Source organism: Parambassis ranga, chromosome 24 (assembly GCF_900634625.1).
Source record: "Parambassis ranga chromosome 24, fParRan2.1, whole genome shotgun sequence".
In the NCBI taxonomy this organism is placed as follows: domain Eukaryota; kingdom Metazoa; phylum Chordata; class Actinopteri; family Ambassidae; genus Parambassis; species Parambassis ranga.
Window position 1 is genome coordinate 6,368,710 of NC_041043.1, and position 22,817 is coordinate 6,391,526.

Below are 22,817 nucleotides of genomic sequence, written 5' to 3' on the forward strand. Positions count from 1 at the left end.
CATGGTTACAGATCAGTTTATTGTACAACACAGCAACATCACGAGCATGCAAAGTCAGGTATGACACGCATAAGGCATTTCCTCCATGTAAAAGCTGCCTTGTCACTAGGTACTCCAGTTTTTAAAGTGCAAAGTTCACAGAATGAATAGATTTGACCTACAGACCACTACGTTGTAAACAGATCAATTACCCGGACATGTAATGACAAAAAGTAAGTTTGAATTACTGTCAGTTAATATTACATTACTCACAATGCCATGACAACACACACACTGGCAAGTTCAAGATGCTGAAAGATGCTTTTCACGAGGTGTCACTGGAAGATTTAGACAGCTGCTCCTAAATAGCTTGTTCTTTGCTAATGTAGTGGAACGAGTCACTGGACAAAACTGTAAACTGTGTCTGAAGAGTTTGGTCATGGGTGGTGATGACAGAGACACACACACACACACACCTGCGTGAACAAATACAGAACACACATATAGATATGAGAAAAAGGGTTAAACATGAATGGACATTAGGATACAATGGCATGTGTGGACATAAATATACAAGGACAAACCAAAAACAAGTAAGAGACACCACTGTCTACATTAAACAGGATGGAAAAGATGGCTGCAACACACCCGATCACTCACAAAAGCACAGGAGAGTCACAAAACCGAACTGCCACAGCACCACAGCAACAGGAGCTACAATAAAAAAAAAAGTAACAGAAATGCAGAGAACGACCTGCTACCTATCATCAGACTGTGTTAGCCAGGCTCCTGCCAAATTATTGCCATTATACTTTGTTTTTAAACACCTGCATGTGTGTGCGCACCAGCACACAAAAATGGCTTATTTGGATCTTGCTGAGACAGATGCACTGCTTGGAAGTACGGTGTTAAAAATAAAAAAAAAAGCAGAGTGCAAACCCATTCCAGCAGCAGCAGGGCTGAAGATGTAATGGCAAGAATACAAGCAACAACATTTTCAAACTGTGCAGCATGAATTTGAAAAATCACATTTAATCTTACAGGTTCTGACGACATGTGTTGCTCGTTACTTGAACAGTAAGTAGATTTCTCCTTCAGCACAGCCAGTGCAGTGGTAGTCTAAAATTATAGTTATAGACAGCACACACACCCGCACACGCAGACATCCCTACTCTGTACATCAGTTTAAAGATTTATATATTTCTTTGTATATACACATTTATATGGAGGGGAAAATAAGGAGTAATTGTTCCTCTAATGTTTTCTCTGGTAAACAATGAAGGAGACAGTGCGGTCATAACTGTGTGTGTGTTTATAAATAGCGTCAATGTCATCGGCTGAAAATAATAAATAAAATCTAAATAAAAGCACTTCTGGCTAACACTAAAAAAAGGCAAAAGAAAGCTACAGCAGAGCATTAAAACACTGACAGATGCTTGGAGAATATCTTCATATAAAAATTCACTGTCAAGTAAATTAAAATGCTGCGATTTCACACACACATTCTTCATGGCTGCCAAAAATCAAACACCATAAGGAATGATGTAGGATTGGTCATTTGCGATTAAAAGGTAGCATGGCACCCTGTAAAGGACAAACAAAAAAAAAATCAAGTTACAGGGCTCATTTTCATCTGAAACCTTCAGTCTGCCTTCATTTGTTTTGCCCTCACAAACCTTGGCAATTCCTCATTTAAAAAATCCAACCAGTGGAGTTTCTACATCTAAGCAGGTGAATGAATGTTGATGTTTCTTCTACATTTAACCAGTTTTATTTTGGCTGCGATCAAAATAGAATCTACAAGTGGCTTGTTCTTTAGTTTGTCCAACATGCACTGTGGCTGTTGGATTCCACAGTCAAGATGACTTTACAGTGACAACCGGCCACCTCCCATTCCCACCCCCCCATTCCTTTTTCTTTCCCCTGACAGCTGTGTTGCTGTGGACACTTGGGTTTAGTACACACAGAGGTCAGGAAACTTCATCTCGTAAATGGGCACAGATCGATTGGACTGGTTTTGGCCATATCCAGAAGAAATGGTACCAGATGGGCTGGGTGGGGGTCTGGACAGGAGGAAGGACAAAACAAAGCAGTCGTTATCACCATGAGTCAATGCCGTCATCACGTTCGTCATCCAGTTAATCAGGATCTCTGCCATCTGTGTAATTATTGACCTTTAGAAATACACTCATCAGATGCTTAAGTCAAAGCTCTGTCTCTTACCGGATTGTGATCTCGAAGATCTGATTCAGTTTGCTCTGCAGTAGTGTGGCCTGGACAGGACAAATTTCATTACACACAATTCAACAGAGACAAACAACAACAACAAAGCAATGAAAGAACTATTGTGATGAAAAGGACAATGTGTTTATTACCCTGGCTCCACAGTGGGCAGCAATCTCCTCGAAGGGGGCCTTCTGGAACTTCTCCACCACTTTTCTCCTCCGCTCCCTCTCCTGCTCCTCCATGCCCACACTGTCCACTAGAGGGAGACAGAAACTGCATAATGTACAAGGTGCATAATATCCACACCTACATGTTTCACAACACAAGCAACAAAATGTGAAGCTGCAATGAGAAATATGTCACTTTTAAGAGCGCATACCAATGGCATTTTTCAAGGTTTCAAATGTGATCTCCTCTGCTGGAGTCCTCTGCAGAACAAAACAAAACAAAATAGCAGCACATATAAGTGATAAGATAAAGTTGTGTTAAACCTATTCATGGGCCTATTTTCCTTTACCTCCTCTTTCTCTGGACTGTTTCTGGACTCAACCTCCACCTGAAGAGAGATGGTCTCTCCGATGCTCTTTCTCTTGGACAGGCGGTCCTCATCTGAAAGGAGAGTGCAGATACTTAATCAATCACAAAATAAAAAAAGAAAAACTCAACTCTTTGTCTTGAGCTCCCTGCCTCACCTGTAAATTGTGGAACATAAGGTGTAGCCAATCTGTCTGTGTTGTAACCACTTCCTCCGAGGACCTCTGTGATCTTCGACTGGAGGAACAAAACATCCCCTTCTACCTTCTCCAGTGAAGAAGGCAGCCTACAGTTAAAAAAGAAACGTGAATGTTTATTGTGTCTGCTTTTAAATATCACCATTATCACCACTGGCATGTGAAGAAAAGTGGCAGATACATACTTGGGTTTATCAACAAAGATGTCCTCGGGCAAAAGGTACGGAGCTTCTTTCTGCCTCACCTCAATTACCTGAAAGGCAGAGAAGGAAAGACGGCAGTGTAATAAAGGTTTTAATACAAACATTACAATACAAACAAGACACACACCTCATGTATGTGCTGGCAGAAGGCTGGGACGGTGGTGAGCTGGCAGATGAGGTTGAGGTAGGCCGCGGATAGGGCGTGAACAGCACAGCGGTTATAAACAGGCAGACCCTCGTCAGTGGACAGAGCCAGGTCCTGCACCGGATAAAAAAGGGACTGTCAAACACCTCAGGTACAATAGTGCTACATAATAAAGGCAGCTGTGAAACAGGGGAGAGTACATTCCTACCTGCAAGGCAAGTGCCAGGCGAATGAGGTCCACTACCACCTCTTCGTTGGCAAGCTCCACGCTTAGGAGACCTAACAGCGCAAAGAGGGTCTCATAGTGCTGCCGACCGCTGCTCTGCTCCTTGCAGCCCAAGTAGATGTGTCGGTACAGCTGCTGGCCGTGCTGTGAGTATGAGCAGTGAGGATGAGGATTCATTAACTTAATCTAATCTGTACATGATTTTACATAATTTCCCTGGTGCAAACTCTGATAGTTTATATTAAGAAGGAAAATGTCATATTTGCCTTTATCTATGTGCAAAAGTGTTTGCACATGGAAAAATTATTTGGATTACAGGAAAAAATGAAGAATAAAGAGAAAAACTACAGGTGCATGTACCTTTTTCATGAATAAATTGTCCTGTCTAGAGCACTTGTCAACTTTGAGCTTCAGCATAGAGATGTCTGAGATGCTGCTGCACAGACAAAAGGTCAAACGGATAAACATTGTAACATTGTTGATTTCCAAATATTACTTTTATAGTCTTGCACACACACACACCTTATATTGGAGAATTTGGGCCTGTTGTCGTGCCTATCGATGAGACTGAGAAGGATCTGAAGCACCAACAATCGAATCTCTGGGTCCTCGGTTAGAGAGAAAGACAGCAGTGGCTCCAAGAAAGAGCTGGGCAGCGCTGTCAGCATGTTGGTAGTCTGGAAACCTGCCGTAACCTAAGAGGTTGATGGAAAAAAGCCATTTCAGTCTAAGTCTACAGTCTATTAGTCTATTAGTTCTGGCACCTCCCTACTTTTGGCCATGATGACAAGGAAAGCCTAAGGCAGCAGAAAAGACAGTGCTAAAGAGATCTGTAAATGCTGCAATCAAAACCGCAATCAGTACAGTAAAAACATTCCTTAACGGACAGGAAGATAACTGTGAAGCTGTGCAGAGAAATGAAAACACAAAAAAGTAAAAAAAATTGTAAGAGCAAAAAAAACTCCCACAGTCTGTACAGAAATGATTTCTGATGTTGTTAGGAATGATATGAGCGATGAAGTTTGATTTAGTGCAGCTATTGTTTCATGACCTCATCTGATATGACACCTTCCCCAATTATAACACTATAAAGGCAATTTAAAAACAAAGAAAGTGAGGCACTGATGGACACTGCCAGTCTCACCTCCACTGTGTTTCTCACACTGCTGTTTAAATCATTCTGAATTATAAATGTAATTGTTTAGAGATTCCAACTTACCTCAACGAGAGACTTGAGTAACATGACCTGAATCATTCTGGTACCCTCGGGTCTGGGGGGGGCAAATGTTGAACTTAAGTTCACCAACAATCAGGACTGAACACATATTCCACAGCATTGTGAAAATGGTGTGGATGTTCTGAAAAAATGCTTAGACATACCCAGAGCCTGTGGATTGCAAAGACAGGTGAACTCCAGGCACAGGGATCTTGCTCATAATGAAGAGCATGACCTCTGATCTCTGGTAGGTTGGCAGAGTGTTGGCAAATGATCCTGAAAGAGGAACAAGGCAGATATGGATCAGAGGATTTGGAACAAATAATAAAAGAAGCATGTGTGGAAGAACAAAACAAATAGTCAAGTGGACACCAGCATAAACACACAGACAAGTTAAAGTCTAGCACTGCCTCCTACACACTCACCCCCTCTCACACACAGACCAGAACAAACACAAAGCATTCACTGCTAAAAGACTCACCGATGGTCCTAATGACAGCCTCCTGTAGCTGCCTCTCCTCATGAGCTTTGATGATCTTGGTGCCGATGTTTGTGCTGCCGTCATATGAGCCGGTCAACTCGTAGTCCACGCTCAGACTGAGCTGCCTCAGCAGGGTGTTGAACACCTCCAACACTGTGGGGCCTGCAAAAGAAAAACACGGCAGAGAATTGCAACATCAGTTCATGTCTGAACCTGTCTGCAAATTGCCAGCTGGTACCCAGTGTGTGAGTGTGTGCATGAGCTTCTTACTCACCTACAGATCCGCTGGCTGCAATGGCGGCTGCCTCCAATAAAACTTCCACTATTCCAGCTCGCACTGTGGCTGAGTTCTTGCTGTTAGCATCCAGGTGACCAAGAAGTTGCTGGATTACCAAGTGAGAGTGCTGAGACTGAAAACACAAAGCAAAGAAGGAACGGCTGAAACAAACCAGACCTTTAAAACAAAAGATGGAGAACCCATTTCATTCACATTTTCCATTTAAGTCTACAATAACCCACATCTGGAAGGGAAGATTTCATTTCCAGGTGTATTGTGAGAGCATTTTGGAGATCTTAAGGAGATTTTAAGATTGGAGATTGGAGATTTTAAGATCTAAACATCGTATGTGAGGTCAGGAGAAGAAGAAAGATGAGGAAGAGAAGAGAGAAAGGCACTGTGTCACGCACCTGGATGGAGTACATGATGATTTTAAAGCAACGCACAGCAAAGGTTTTTCCCTCCCATAGAGAGTGGTTATCTAAGTGCCTGAAAGAGAGACAGAGAGGACACAGAGGATGCAATCACACAGCGCCAGGACTGATGGAGCCCTAGAGTCCAGACATCAAGACTCCATATCAATTATCTCAAATGTAGGAATGATGTAAATTGCAGGAACAGAGGAGATTTTTTACAGACTTTAAACTTGATATGATGTTGAGCCAAGTAACAAAAAGTCCAATAAAATGGCAAAAAAGAGCACCACTAAGTTTAGGATCACATTATCCCACGATATGATCAAGGTCATTACTACTGAAGAGTTGGTCGAGCTGCAAAGTGCTGCACTGGCCATGTGTGTAAAAGGCAGACAGCAGGGGACAGTGCAAGATAAATCACTAAAGGACAGAACAGACACATGCAGAGACAGTGATAGATGAAGAGGTCGTCTCTCACAGCACATGACACCTGAAACGAATCGAAGGGGAAAATGTAGCAAAGGAACTAAAAATAACTATATATTGAGATGTATAACGCCTAATGAAATGTTAAGAAGAAAGTAGAGGTACTGTAAATCAATCTAGGCACCAAAGACTTTACTGAAAGTGATACCATCCCTTTAAAATAATGCCTACAAAATTATGCTGATGCATATCAAGTCATAACAGTGTGAATGGTCCCTCCTCCATAGCTTGAGTGGGTCTAAAGCGCCTTAAGCATTTGTTACTATAGCCGCTGGAAACTGGAGTTAGGCAGCACCTAACTATACGATGAAGATATATTTCTTGTTATTGTCCGAGTGGCTGTATATGGCAGTCAGTGAAAAAACCACAAAAGATCAAAGAAAACGCTCATTTGAGCTTGTTGGCGAGAGATGAAAGAGTAAAAGGGATGCAAGACCAATGGCAATGCGGTCTTGTTGCTATTGGATCAGTAGGTGATAATTTGTTTGCTTAGCTGCTATGTATGCTTTTGAGCTTATTTGATGTTGGACTGTGGAAGTGAAGTTCACTCACTTGTTCATAAGCCAAGTTATCAATGTTATGAAGCATTATTCTCTACCTTATCTGTGCGCATTGATACTTCCATGATTTCCACATAAGGTTCTTTTTCATCAACATGTAAATAAACACACATGTATTAAGCCATTCATAAGGGGAGCTCCTACGACAGCGGGATTATGCCTTCCAAACAGAGCCAAAAGCAGTCTTCCCATTATACTCCTGTATGCACCCCAAAATATTAAAACTCATTTAATATCAACTAACAAGTGGACATTTTAACTACAGCCACCACCAGAAAAAAAGCACAAAATCTATCTGAGATAAAGGGAATGAAGACAACATAGACAACCGACAGACAGGAGTAAGAAAGTGAACGACAGAAAAACGAAAAGGCTGAGACAATTTCAGGAGGAAAAGGAAACAGCACTGATGCAAATACGAACAATAAGAAAAAGATGTAGACAGGGAACCAAAATGCTAAACTCACAGAAAACCCCAAAAAATATAAAACCATAGCAAATGATAAGAAGCTCAGTAATATTCAACTTCAATAGGACCACAACCAACCAGGCAAAAGACAGCATATATGCAGCAACATACAATTTAGCATGCCCTCTCTGCATGTCTGCACTCAAATTTTGTAAAAAAAAAAACTACGCAACCTTGCATTGACCTTGTCGCGACCTCGTGTGGTGTCAGTGTAAAGATAAAAATACTGCAAACCAAGCCTCGAGATGATGCAGCTTTCCTTTACATTTCAAGCCAGCATGTCAGAAATCAACACATCACATCACAGAGGACAGGCCTTATAAATAAAAGAGTACACAGGGATATCTCTCACATCAGAACGGGTGTGACGGCATTCTTGATATTGCCATAGGCAGCTCGTCCCAGCAGCTCCCTGAAGCAGCGCTCCGTCAGCTCCACCGGGCTTTCCTTCTCCTTCTCCGATGCCTGCAGCGGAGAGGGAGAGCGGCTGGTCGGGAGTGATGCAGGTAAAGAAGCGAACGAGAAGGAAAGGGGAGGAGGTAGGGAGAAGAGCGGAGAGGGAGGCAGGGGAAGGCAAGTTGGGAGGGTGCAGACAGTGAGAGAGAAAACAGAGAGAAGAGGTGAGTGTTTGAAATCAAGTTTAATCACATTTCATACACATCACAGGCTGCAGCCTTTGCTCCGGGTGTGACTTTACCCTCTGCAGTCCAAATTAACCAACAATGTCAACTGCCGTGTGTGCATGTGTATACTGCACACATCTGTTATGAACATAGGGGGCACATCTATGTGTCAATCAGTACATGTGCGTATGTAAGTGTGGGCACTCACACTGCATCCAGGCTTTCTTTATACTCATACATATTTAACAACCTCCGCCATAACCCCATCTTCGTCATGACTAGACTCGGGTAGTCCACCATTCATAACATTATTTATTAACAGCCTAACACTTTCATCTTGCCTGCTGCTGCTGTGCAGGAAATGTGAATTCTAGCCTGTGCTGTGGCTTCTCAGATCACAACAGCAAAATGGAGACACATACATTTAATTGTCCATGCAAGGTTAACCTTTGGAAAAGTCCTAAGCTCCTAGAGTTTGTTCAGCTACACTGACTCATCCTTACAAAACACCCAAATCCAATTTAAAAGGAGTCTCTTCATCCTGAGGTGACCTCTCAGTGACTTGTAAAGCTGAAGGTATGAGGCTAAACCTGACTAGCTACGTGTCTTCTGCTATCTAATCTTATTTCTGCTTTCATCAGTCCATTCACTAGGGCTGATTATTTCATATTTCTTGCAAAGGCACGTCAGGAGAAGATTTGCCTTTGATGGTACCTATAAAACAATTACACTTGATCTTGAAGCATAAAGCCCCTTTCAGGCTCAAAAAGGCCCACCAAAATCCACTAACAACTAGCTGGGAAAAAGTACAATCAGAATTTTCTCCTGGGTCAAATTACTCTGTTAGATTCATCTATGACCAGTAGGGATGTGAACATGACTCTACTCCTCTCCAAAAACCATTTTCTTACCAATTCCTCTCAAATCTGCCTATATAGTATAGTAAAAAAAGTACATAGAAGTAAGTCTGAAAAAGTTTCCATTGTATCCAGAAAGTCCCTTCCTGATGTCACAAGGTTGACTTAAGTTGATTAATTCAGAGAAAAACCTGTGAGGTAATTAGAGTCTGTACTGACTGCTGTGGGTAATGACAGGTTAGAATCAGTGTGAGGAGGAAATGAGGATGCACAGCCGGGGCAGGCCTCCAAACACACACAGAGCAGAGGGAAACAGAGAGGGTAATGTGCTCCCTGTTGAGCCGTCTCTTTTGCTTTCAATGTCCTCCTCTAATTTCTAATATCTATCCTTCCTTGATGTACCATTGTTTCTCTTGCTGCCCTCCCATTTGCTCTAATAACCTTCAGATCTCAGCACTGACGTCAATTTCAGCATGTGGAACTCTGCCAAGAGAGGAAGGCTCCAGACTGTGCAGATTCTATCACATATTGGCATATTCTCAATGTTTGTGAGCTTTTATTCTCATCCCAGCTTTCCATTTTTGTTCATGTTTCCCTCATTCATTTGCTTCCCTTTTCTTCTTAAATACCCCCCCCCCTTGTCCTGGTTTCTGTGTTGCTGGATGTTGCTGCTGGTTTAACAGATGCCCACAAGGGGGAACAGAGCTGTCAATGGGTGCTCTCAGTGACAATGATGATGAATGACATGGGTGATGGTTGACTAGACTGCCAGGACAAATATGCCCTAAATGTGTGACAAACAGCACCAGTCGCCTACGACATAACTCTGGACTCTGATCTCTGGACTGTGTGACCGAGTCATGGCGGGTCAACACTGAGCAGTTTTAGGTCATCAACTTTCTCACTAAATGTTAGATGGTAGTGTGAGAACCATAGGTGATAACTGCTGTTTCAAGGACGGCTTTTTAAATCCACCAAAGAAACCACAATCAACTATGCACCAAACAGCCAGGGCAGGACCTTTCCAAGGATATTGTATAAATGATGTAAACATTTAGATTTATAACACTGATCCATTATACTGGCCCTTTTCAGTATTTTCTGAATACCGCCAAAAATCTGTGTCAGGTAGAATGTATTCACAGAGCTCCAGGTCAAGGTTCATCCAACAGATAAAAAAAATCTAAATCATAATCTAAAAGAGAATAAGAATACTTGGCCATTGTGGTTCAGTGCTGACCTTTCTGTACGCTCTCCACTCTGCAGGTTGAAAAGCAGAGACGGGACAATCTTGTCCATGTGCTGAGGGTCCCAGATATTAGCTTGCAGCTCATCGTTCACAGTCTTCCTCACCACGCCCTGCAAACCCTTGATACCCGCCATGCGTATCCTGAAAGGAAACAATTAGACACACATCAGGAATCATTGACTGATCGCCTATGAATAGATTACTATATTTAGCCAATCATATTTTTAGCTAGATTTTGTTAAGTCATCTTTTCATATCAAGTTCATTTTTTTCCTCTTGTCTATTTTCAGCAGATAAAAGGAGTATATAAAAATATGTCCAGGGGCATAGTCTAAATAAAACACTTCCTAAATAGTCTTAAAACAGCAGTTACTTAATAATTCTGTCCACTTACTTAGTGCGGATGTCGGGGTCTTCAAAGCTTGAATGGCACATCTCACTGAAGCGTGACACAAAGAAGTCATAACTGCGGTGGTATGATGGCGTGTCCTCCTCTATGTTGGCAAACTTTACAAACTGAAAACAAAATAGAAAAAAAATCCTCATGTTTTCAATAGGGCTTTGTAATACTTATAACGCTTATAGTTCCAAAACAGACAAATTCAAGCAGAAATTCTACAACCTGAGAAACTGACAGTAATGAACCTGCTCCCCAAAAGCCCAAGTTTATTAAGATCTATTTTAATTTGATTAAATACTATTCAGTGAAATAACTCTGAATCTCAACGGTGAATTTCTTCTAAATTAAAGTCTAACCATAGCCCCACAACAGCTCATTAAGAGTGAAGAGGATGGCTCTCCCACTGGGCCAGAAAATGTCAGTAGGTAAACAGACTGACATTCAGCTTCACACCACTCTCCAATTAATAAATAATTGACCTGGATTTCTTTGGAGTCAAGTTGTAAAAATGCTTTCATCATATTACCTAAAGCAAATACTCAGTGAAGCAGATGTGATAAATTTCCCTTTTTAAAAACACAGACTGGCTTGAAGCTGTTAAACAAAAGAGTAGACAATGAACATCTAGTAGTAGTCCCTATTGAATTATTTTCTACTTGTACCAAAGACACATTTGGAGTGGATCTGAAATTTAATGAAGTATCCTCAAGCAAATTAAATAAAGTGATCAGCTGCAGCAGTAATTTACTACCGCAGCTGATACCTGGAAGCCACCCAGCATTACTGCCAGGAATACTGGGCAGCTTCCTGATATTAATGTATCAACACTGTGTCTGCTGAAATAGACCCTATGTCTAATTGAATGCTTTAACCATCGCGTCCTCACCATCGCCAATAAAGAACAGACTAAAAAGGGCTTATAATAAAAAACAGGACCTGCACAGGGTTTAGTCCTATGAAACATTGTGGTAAACCTTTTCTCACTCTAGTCTGCTTCTGATGTAACCTGCCACGCTAATATGAAGCAATCTGTAAGTGAAGGTCTAAGCTTGGAGAAGCTTAGGGTTTTGTCCTGACTGTGTGTAGGGTCCATTTTTGTATGTGATGTACTGTAGTTCACCATGTGTGCACAGGGTGTCTCTTTTGTGCTGTTCTATATGCAGAAAGATTTATTCAAGCGCAGCTAAATTACCAGCATGCTAATGATGATGATTTTGGCAACAAAGCTTTGTGCTTTGAGTAATAAATATATATCGACTCACTAGACACGAGGTATGCATCACTTACTAGCCTGTCAGTGGCTTTAGCTGTAGCTTAGCCTCTGCAGCATGCATTGACACCAGCAATCTTAATGAGAAGATATGGCCTAGTTCCTGCATTTGTCTTAAAATACACCCTCATAAGTGTTTGTAAGAGAGACTGATAGCAGAGAGCTTGTGTGTGAGAAGCTAGCATCTCTATATAGATGGCTGCACAGCTTTGCCCATGTCTGCAGCTAATCTGATTTCCGTTATGTGTCCTCTGCTGACCCGACCCCACAGCAATGATAGCTGCTTCCAACATCAGAGGATACTCATCACTCTCTCTCTCTCTCTCTCTCTCTCTGCCTAACACCACTCTCTTCCTGAGCTCTGATCCTTGTGAAATACTAACGCAGTATTCCTCTCAAGGTTAATATCTCTCCTACTTTATGCCATCACGTCAGGAAAGTAAATGTGGACTGTCAACTTTTGATTAGATAATACCTCTAAATCCACTGAAATGGGTAGAATTTTCAGCAGCAGAAAAGCCAAAGACTAAGACACATTAGCAGCCAGCAGTCTGAGAGTGCGGATATTTATCTAAATTTATCAGCAAAACAACAGTCCTAGCATTTTTATGACCATATTATAACTCAAAAGTTTCCCAGAACAAAAACTGTCTTTATATAAATATAGCTCATGTCATAAAAACCTGTTTTCCACAAATTTTACTGCAGCACGCACATCAGGGGTGTAAATCTGTGGCAGACAGGGTCAAAGCGTAGTAAAAACAATGAAGTTAAAAATGATAACCAATACCCTCCATTAAGTAATATCTAAATACTTAATAATTAGAAAATACTCATCATAGAGGAGAAAACAACTACCAGATAAATGGTAAAACAATGTCAGGACTCACTGAGTTGGTTCCTAATATCTGCAGGCTGGGTTTGTCCGACTCTAGCAGCTTGCGCACCATCTTTAGGAAGCTCTCCACAAACAGGTTGATGCTCTGGCAGTGACAGGCCATGAGCAGCTGGTCCAGGGCTTCCATGGCAATGCACACATACCTGAATTGAATGAGAGAAGACACAGAGGAACATCATTAACTTTTTAGGCTAATATAAGCCACGTCTGGAAGGAATCAAAACCGTGATAAGCCCTGCCAGACAAACTCCTGGGAGTGAAATAGTGAACATATTTCAGCTGCCAAGTGTATATGTAATCTGTACAAGCTGTCCCAGCAGTCATGAAACAGAAGGCGCATAAAGTACAAACTGTACAGACACGTGAATGCAGACGACTCAAACCTAATCATAAAGAGTCTCAGGCTATAGTTTTCATATTGCTTCATGTTAAGATGACATGACATTAGTGCTGTAATAATCACATTAATTTGTGGCAAAGTATAAACAGAAACTGTCTATATGATGACTCCTTGAATGGTGATGGCTGAATCTCACCCATATCTATGTCGAGCCACATCTCTTGACAGTCTCTCGGACAGGTAGGCTCCGATACGGTCCAGCTTCTCTGGAGCTGACAGGGCATAGAATGTCAGCTTCTCCATGTTGGCCTTGACCAGGCCATCCTAGGAGGAGAGGGAGGAGAGACAGGGTAGGAAAAAACAAGATAAAGAGGCAGGTTATTCAAAATAAGCTGTTGTCACAGAGGATATTAAAGAGTTTACTTTTCTCACACTAGATTATAACACATGCATAATAACAACTTTCATGCATTTGTTATTCCATGACTATTTCACAAATATTTCTGGGCTAAAGCAATATGATGTGTATGAAACTATGCACTTATATAGTGGAAGTATATAACTAGATCAGAAAGTTTCACCCCCCTGCTTTCCCCCTTGACCTACTTCACGTCTCTTCAGTTTGGTCAGTGGGAGGAGAGAGCTAAAAACATCTGCAGTCCACTGAGATCCCGTTTATATTCACACAAGAGCCAAAGAAAGTAAAAATGAAGGAGTCCTCCCAAAAAAGTAAAAAAGGCAAGATACTGTACAGCATACAGTAATAAAAAGTGTGTTAACATTATTTAAAGTATTTCTAGGTAGTCACAGGTGTTGTGAGTTGGTCTCCTTTTTGCTGGTAATATGTGTTAAACACAACACAACTGTCAGGGGAAAGATCATATGGGCAAAGGTTTTCATTCATGCACTATGTTGAACTAATCAATTGCTAACCACAGCAACTCTTCTCCAAATCTCTGTGGCTGAAATCCATAATCAATCTCATAACACAGCTCCAAACATGTCATACTGAACTTTACTAGTCTGTGTGGCATTTTACAGGAGACAAAGTATATGCAACTTATTTAACCAACTTACCACTAATTACTTGGGAGAAACTGTGAGATGCAGTGAACACACACACACACACACATTCACCACATGCTTGCACAGCGTGACACATTTTGAGTCAATGTTATCAGACGGCTTCATTATTCCCAAGCTGCTGGGGCACCATTAGTTACAGATTCAGCAACAGCAGCTTAAAGCCAAACTTAGAAACCTTTTTTGGGAGCAAAATGTGCAGGTGCACAAGCATGCACACACACAAATAAATGTACATTTACAGTGTACATTTATTAGCATGTCCCTGTCTTACAGTTTTGGCCACAGATCTGAGAACTAAAGTGGGTTACTGCAGTAGCATACAGGTGCTAATGAAAAGTTTCCTCTGCAACAAATCAGCTCCTTCATCTCCACCCAGATTTATCCTCCTGATGAGTCATCATCAGATCTCAGATCTTAATCATAAATGGTAGCACAAAGTCTGTGCTTTGGCATAAACATCTTTGAAGTTTTATTTTTGCACCTCACTCTATCTAAATCTAAGAGGTTCTTATAGCTGAAGTTCCATTCTTTCTTGTATTTTTATCCACAGTTGAACAGGTAATTTCTACATGTAGATACACACAGGGTGTTTCTTACCTCTGGGTCTTCAGGAAAGATGTTGTCGACCAGTCTCTTGTATCGAGGCCTGAGTGCCCCGCAACAACCACAAACCCCTGAGGAAGATGAGACAGAGAGGTAAAATGTTCAGTTATACTTGTAGATTACCACTGATGGAAATACAATAAAACAAAGTAATGTCTAATTTATTATCCTTTTTGGTAGGACTGTGTTAATGCAAATGACACTCATCTTTATGGAACTTGGTTTTCACTTTGGTTGGCACAGTATGCCAAGTCAAGGCAATTCTGTGTAGAGACATTTGAGGAAAGCAAAGATATTGAAAGAATGCTGCCAAGAGATTGCCGCGACTGTAGACACAGAAGAATGCACACAGTCTTCCTCTCATGACAGCCTTGAAGAGTGCAGTACAACTCTGAGTATGAACAGTGATTTTTTTGACTTCACACTGAGGAGAAGGCAAACCAGGCAGCCAGAGAGAGCATGAATTCTGATTGGTTGAGAGAATTCAGCAGTGGTGAGTCATAAGAGGACCCTGAGAGAACCAAGATTTGGAAAAAAAGGGACAACCTCAAAAACATCCAAATGAATACTGTTAACCCTTCATGCAGCTCTGCAGAACAATTATTATCCTGTCTATATCACACCCTCACCGAGTGGGTGTTTGGAGTCACAAAAGCTATCGGAAAAAAAGTAGGTCGTCAGCGGAGCAGCCAAGTAATGAATGGTATGATAGACTGACACTTTAAACAGCACAGGCTGTTTTGCTTTTGTCTAACATACACAATCAGTAAAGAAACAGCTTTTCTTCTGTCCTTCCTTTCTTCCTTCCTCCAAATGTCAATTTCCTTCCTTTTATTCTCCCATGAGAAAAGAATGTTTCATTATTCATTATTTTAGCTGTTGCAGCACACAGTTTGAGGCCCTTTTAACCGATGTGGAACTAAAACCTCATTCAGCAAGCACACTGGCCAGCCAATAACACAAAAAAAAAGACTGAGGTTTTGCTGATAATGTTTAGAACACTTAATGCACAATAGGTAGTTTTCTGGGTTCAGTCAACACACATGTTTTTCCAGGTCTGTACAGACAAATAAAATCTAATCATCAATTTCAATTTCGAACCCAGATTGAGTCACTTCTAGATGTGGTCCTACATTATATACATATATGACTTTATGCGACATGAGTGAAATCGTTGTCATCATCAATTTGTTCCTGACCGCTGTCAAACTTGTAAACAATGAAGGGTAGAAGCACCGCAGTACAGCTCCCAAAACAACAAAGGCCAACAGTCTAGCTTTTCAATGCCTTTCTGTACTTAGGATATACAATACAGGATTGTTTGCTGTCCTGTGGAGCACTTCATCCAAAAATGCTTTGCGGCTGCTCAAATTTTATTTTCCTCCATTATGCGGTCTCACAAAGATCATGTTTTTTTGTTGCTGATGAAAGAAAAATGTGCAAGAAAATCTATGTGTAGAGCAAGTCTGAAACGGTCAATAAAAATCAGGCTAACCGAATTATGCATGAAGATCATGAACAATGTGGCTTTTAATGTAAACGTAGCCCTTGACACTAAATACTACAGATAAGACCAAAGCTACAAGGCTCTGTCCTACATACACGTGTCTTTTGTTATGTTATCAGTGCCGTACACCTCAAGAGGGCATCAAGCACAGACAAGTTGGCCTTGAAAAGCCATTTATTCGACTGAATCACATAACCTAATGGCTTAAATGCACCTGGGTTTCAAAGTGCCTGTCTGCCGTCTAAAAAGTTTAAAAAGGAGTCATGTTAGCGCTTATCACTGAGAGCCGTGTGTCTATTCATAGCCCTACTCCCCTCTCCTCCATCACTTCAAACACTAATGAGGCCTCTGCATCCCTCCCTCCTCAGTCCCTCATCCACCCAACCTTCATCCACCACCTTCCCTTGTCCTTGCTAAATCGGCCCGGGGCCTGAGTGCAGGAGTTGCCAATGAATTGATGAAATTGCTGCAGGTCCCCTGGTGTAGAGAGGAAAGGGTGGAGGACAAAGAGGTGACAGAGACACAGGGAAAGATGAAAAGATATAGACAGATGGAAGTGTGATGGGGGAGGTGGACCGAGATGTACTGAATGAGTCACAGATTAGTTCTACTTATTGCATCTACACTGTCCTGTACAAATCTGTTCTGTCCTCTGTCAGCTGTTGGAGAAGACAGTTGTTTAGAAGTGATAACACAAAGTAGAGGGAGAACTTATTTGCAACGTTCTACATTTTAATTTTTTTAAAATGTGACCAGCCTCTACTAGAAAAGTATTTTCTAGTCACATGACCTCAGGAGGAATTACCAGGCACTCCTAAAACTTATCTGTAACTTCAAAATGTGTTATGTGAAATTTACTGGTCAGGAGAGTTGTTTTGTGTTTCTGGTAATGATGGGGTAGTGTGAAAAAAAACCCCTAAGCGAGCGCAACAATGTGGGTGGACAAAGTTGGATGACAGTGGTGAAGAGCGCACGTAGCAGGGGGTCTCACGACATCCACCCACTCTGCATGGCAAACTGAACACACAGGGGCTGGACACTGAGCTCCCACACACACACACACAGACACACACAAATAACACACAGAAGAACAATGAATTACTGGTTGCTGGAAGACACAAAGTGACAAAATAATGAGAGGCTGGATCTTTGCAGCTTGTTCCAACACACTTGGGGAACTCTGTGTGCACATGTGAGGGGTCCCTACCCATAAAACACCACAGCAAGGCCAATCATAAATCTATTTTTGTCCTCATAACAATGCTCTTGTACATTAACAGATTACACTCTCCATTTCCCCCAGGATGTCAGATTAACATTCCCACATTAGGGTAAGAGAGCAAGAGAGCGATAGAGAGGGAGATAGGAGAAAAAGCTGCACGCAAAGGTGAGAAAAATGGAGGCAAACCAAAAAATACACAAGACATGTCCATGCATGACGATATTAAAAAAAAATCTTCCACCCACATACACAATCATCAAGTGTTAACAGGACTGAACAGCACAAATACAGCTCTGCCACTACACAAGGTTGCCTGAAACATTAGATTTTTGGGATGGTGAACCAAAATGCAAAACACACACCCACACACACATACACACAAGATAGTGTGTGACAAGAGGATCTGTGCATCTTGCAGTGTCATATCTGCACCTGCTGTTCCAAAGCTGTCCTGTTGTGTCTAAAGTCACATGGCAGACAAGAGAGAGTAAATGTAGTCCTGACACCCTACAAGGAAGATATTAAACACCTTCATGATGTGTGTGTGTTGGGGGAGGGTGTGTGTGTGTTTGTGAGAAAGAGAGCCGTTACCTCACATTGACCTGGGGTCATGCAAAACTCATTTTGCAGTCCACAATTGTATTTACAATTATGCAAAGACACACAAACTGCACTTGTCACCATGCTTGCTAAGACACACACAAGTCACTGCTCATGATGGTTTACAAAGTGTGTGTTGCCCTTCAGGGGGGTGTCATTATGTAAGAAGCCGGGAAGAAAGTCCTGCTATTTTTACATCTGTAAATACCTTTAAAAAAAACAGTGGATTCACGTGGTTAAATGCAGGCGCACAGCAGATTCTACAAATACAGACAGATGATGAGACTAGAGGGGTGAGGAGAGCAAATATCAAATAATGAGCAGAGCTGATTCAACAGCCGACCACATAAGCTGTCGCTCAGTGAGTTTGGGAAAGCTGTACAGCAGATGAGGAGAGGGGGGCGAGCATCATGGAGAGGATGCTGATAGCATTAAGGGGAAGCGTGACACAGACTAAGAAGAGAAAGACAGTTTTTCGCATATATCACCCACTATAAATCGAATGTTAAGAAGGGACACGCATGTGCACACACTTTGCAGAGGCGTATACAGTATATACATCTTCCTTCAGCCAATCAATCCATGTTTAGTGACTCAGATTCAAAGCACCCATTCGATCTATAGAACACGGCTAGTATAATGCAACCAACACTCCGAAGTCCAGACCCAGCTGCCAACAAATCCTCCTGACACAAGGCCAATCCGACACACTATGAATCACTGTCACACAGGCACGGAAAACTGGGCTATGAGGGACTGAAAGCCCAGAGCTCCATTTCTATACATTTAGTGCACCAAGCTTGTCTCTCCGGTATGTATAATTCATTAACTTACTAAAGTCTTTTTAGATCAACAGTCTGCAAACTCAGAGCAAAAGCTGGCTACATTTTTAATTAGCACTAATCAATGAGCTACATAGCCCAGTAACAGCAGACCTACAGTAAATGGTAACAGCACATTCCAAACATAAACTATTTTCCATGATTTTTTTCCATACCGATTTTAAAATTACTTAGGAATGACAAGAAAAGCTTGACATAAATCCCTGTTCCACAGAGATAGTTAGCAACAGTTAGCAAAATACAGCTGCAGAAAACACAAAGTTACCACCTTAACTAAACAAAATGAGTTTCAACAAATCAGTTTCTGTTACCGAAAAAAAACATCTTCAGAGCAGGGTCTCCTTACAATCCAATACTTTAATTTAATAGAGTATCCCTATCATCCCCTTAACGCACTTACAGGAAATGTTACTCTCTAGTGAGACCTTCAATCTACTGCAAGAAAGCCCAGCAGGAAATGTGTTTGTAGAATGTAGCAAAACTGGCTGAACATGGATGCTTCACATTCCCCACATGTGTACACAGAGCAGAACACACACACTCGTGAAAATACAATGGGAAAAGATTATCCTTACCGTACATCGATCGTGATGTGGGAGTCTCGCACTACAGACACTTATGTTTCCTTAATGCAGCTTCAGTTCCTCATACAGACACACCGCTGTGCCTAGAGGCACTGAAAATGCACACAAACACACAGCTCACTGGGATAAATGCCTGCACGTGTGCTTGGAGCTAAAAGGCATATGAATGTGCACCGTGATTGGTGCAGAGCCTGGCTCGATGCTGTGACTTACACTCTCCCTGCCATGCAGACACACACACACACACAGGCGTTTACACACTTGCGCACAAAAAAGGGGGCTGAGAGGCAACGTCAGAGGAAAGCATGCCGTGATGACCTTGGATTTTCCCATTCTTCTGCAACAGCGCTCCTCCTCAACGGGGGGCGCAGATTTCACATGCATGCGCACACATGTCACAGAAACACACACGCACCTCGCTTCTAATCAATCTCTCACTCACAGAGAGAAAAAAGATGAAAAAAAAGGAGTGACAGAGAATAAGAGAGAAATCTGCACCAGAGGGATGGAGAGGGAGAAGACCTCCCTCCCACGCAATCTCCTGCTCTCTCCACCCCCTGCCAGCATCCCTCTCTCCATCATTAATCTTCGCATCCTTCCTGCTTTACTTAGTTTCAATTTTCCTCCTATGCTTATTACTTTCTGCCACACATTAATTTTTAGCTCACAAAAAAACACAGGCAAATAGCCTCAAATATACCAGCTATTAATTTTTAAAGCATTCACCTTTAAAATGCAGCGACACTGTACAGAATGTGTAATTATATAACCATGTGTACTGGTTTTACGCTCTAAAACCTTAACACAACACTGCTCAGCAACTTATGTCTTTAACTGCTTTTCCCTCGCCCAACACAAATACACCACACAGGCTTTCTAATGAACCCAAGCTTTTATAGCACAGACTGTGACAAGCAACATGAGGGATAATCATGACCAGCAATCTGGAGCATAAAATCCACATCATGCTGTAGTATCAGTTATTTCCCCACTCTATCTCTTATCACATTTTCAGTAATCCAAAGATCAACATAAATTATGGCACGAAGCACCAAAAAAACACCCCAGAACAATCTGTCTGGGAATCATCTAAAACACTTTCAGCGCAAGAAAAAGCCAACGCCATCATAAAGCTTGTTGCAATTACTAAAAGTGCTCAGCTGCTATTGATTTGACAAAAAAAAACAGCTCCATTGGAAGACGTTCCATTAATTCAAGATGGTGGTAAATCAATCTCAACTGGGCAACAAATGCAAACAGAGAAGACTTTTTTTTGTTTTTGGCTCACACCTTGTAAAGACATAAGGCTTAGTCCTTTTAAAGCTTCTTCTTCAATAAAAATGCAGTCACCAATTCAAAACTTTACTACCGGTACCGGTACTTGTTTTAAGCATCAATAGACATCAAATGCTCTAAAGCTTCCATCTCTCCAAGTGACAGTAAATTTATGTTAACACGTCAAAACTCTTGTTAACGCTCTTATCGACAACAATAGCAATATTTTGGCCATGTCTGCTACTGCAAAAATAATGCATCATAGATCGTGGCACACCTAAAAGAGAAATATATCTGCTATAGCTGTGAATCTGATATTTATTGCACTTAGACTAAATTACTGTGGAAACTTGTACAGCACCACCTTTGGCATTGTTTTCTGATGGATGAATGCATTTCTCTTACAAACTCAATAAAGAACATTTCATTCATGTGAACTTTTATGATTAGCTAACATTAGAATAGAACAGAATTCCCTAATTTTCCTAATTATGCATCATAGTAACATTTGTGACAAGTACTAGTAATAAACTTCAGGCTTTTTGGGTTGCCACTTTAGTGTGTTTAGCAAACAATCAGCAGCTAAAACAACTTGTTAGCTAGCTACAATTCAATTCAGACAACAATCCATTTTCAGCATGACATTATTATATCAGTCATATAACTTTTAAATGAAACGATTCTCTGTTCACGCAAAGGACCAGAGACAGAACAGAGGAGCTGGTGTTGTCACTTACCCTGGCCAACATGATGGTCCAGAAGGGTTCGACAGTCCAGTGCCAGCCTCTGAGAGGCTTGAACATCAGGCGCAGGCAAGGGCATGGCAGGCACACACTACTCTCTTTATAGTCACAGAAACTCTCCAAACCAAAGCCAAAAACATGTATGTAACACAGACTAGGAAAGAATAATTAAGTCTACTAGTGGAATGCACTAAACACTACACACAGCCGCACATTCCCTGTCAAGCCGATGTCTGCATAAAGTTTTAAATTAGCGCAAAACCCACAAATTCACCACGTGTCTCTCGAGTACACCAGCTTGTTTCTCCCTGACTGGAGGCTTCTTATTAATGTATGTTAGTACATAGGCAGGATGTCCGTATTAACGGAGAGATTAGCGATTAGTCCTTCAATAGCAGCTCTGCTCAGTGTGTGTCTCTCCCTCATTAATAAACATCTCACTGACACAATGGGCCTCACTATCCACCACAAGTCTCTCACTTGGTGAGAGAGAGAGAGAGACAGAGAGAGGAGGTGGAGAGAAGCAGGGAAGAGGGGCACTGTAGGACAGCCATTCAGTCAGTGGGCTTGAGGGTCAAGGAATGTAGCCATGGATGTCAGCAGATGCCATCACAGACAAAATGTCTGCAGGGATATTTCTGTGTAAGTTCCCATTATTGGCTGACCAAAGGTACACATACACACCTGATAATATTAACACTAAACATATGAACATGCTGCTTCTTCTCTGTGAGCATATGGTTAATATTAACTCATTTTATTTTATGTAACTTGTTTAACGTTTTGAAGGACGTGAGTCATTTCTCTGTGCAAGGATGGAGCAGGTGTAAAGCGCTACTCACCTGTCATGTTGGGTATTCGTCACAAGGAGGCGTTGCTCTTCTAGGTTCACGGAAACAGGGAGGATGGTGGCACTTCAGCGCGGAACTGAGTCTCCACCGCGGCTTCAAAAATCAGGAAAGGCGCTGGATTGTCTTTGGCCTGCGGAAGTTAGTACGCATATTAGCATAGGCGCTAACAGATATTGTTGATGTCTGAAGAGTGTGGAGCTTTTTGAATTACGTAAATAGCGAGTGACTTGATTTTACACAACAACGACGAGAAACCTATGATATTTATTGAACTCCACCCGGTTAGAAAATATTCAAAACAATGACACCTCCAAGTAAATAAATTGAATATTAGCAAAGCTAGCAATGACTCGCTTTATCATCGTTTCGCCACTTTGCCGTGTTTTTGGGGCAATGTTTAAACATTGTCACCACATCTATCGAAGCTAACTTGAACGAAAATAAAGATATAA

General features: G+C 41.5%; 1 protein-coding gene across 4 annotated transcripts; it reads right to left on the reverse strand.

Annotated features, from left to right (window-relative positions):
• Nucleotides 1–22,493, reverse strand: efr3bb (EFR3 homolog Bb (S. cerevisiae)). Of its 4 annotated transcripts, none has more exons than XM_028397483.1 (23): nt 22,357–22,493; nt 14,736–14,812; nt 13,249–13,376; nt 12,705–12,855; nt 10,539–10,660; nt 10,136–10,285; nt 7,768–7,902; nt 5,895–5,973; nt 5,482–5,617; nt 5,208–5,369; nt 4,891–5,002; nt 4,730–4,781; nt 4,033–4,205; nt 3,871–3,946; nt 3,493–3,654; nt 3,267–3,398; nt 3,122–3,189; nt 2,898–3,025; nt 2,723–2,814; nt 2,585–2,633; nt 2,355–2,461; nt 2,203–2,252; nt 1–2,042 (listed from the first exon to the last, which is right to left on the reverse strand). In XM_028397483.1, the coding sequence occupies exons 1-23, from the start codon at nt 22,361–22,363 to the stop codon at nt 1,934–1,936; spliced, it is 2,457 nt and encodes an 818-aa protein (XP_028253284.1). In that variant the 5' UTR covers nt 22,364–22,493; the 3' UTR covers nt 1–1,933. The 4 variants fall into 4 exon arrangements, with proteins under 4 accessions (XP_028253284.1, XP_028253281.1, XP_028253280.1 ...); XM_028397480.1 differs by lacking the exon at nt 22,357–22,493 and adding an exon at nt 21,509–21,540 and having other exon boundaries at nt 3,871–3,943; XM_028397479.1 differs by lacking the exon at nt 22,357–22,493 and adding an exon at nt 21,509–21,536.
• Between the last annotated feature and the right edge of the window lie 324 nt (nt 22,494–22,817).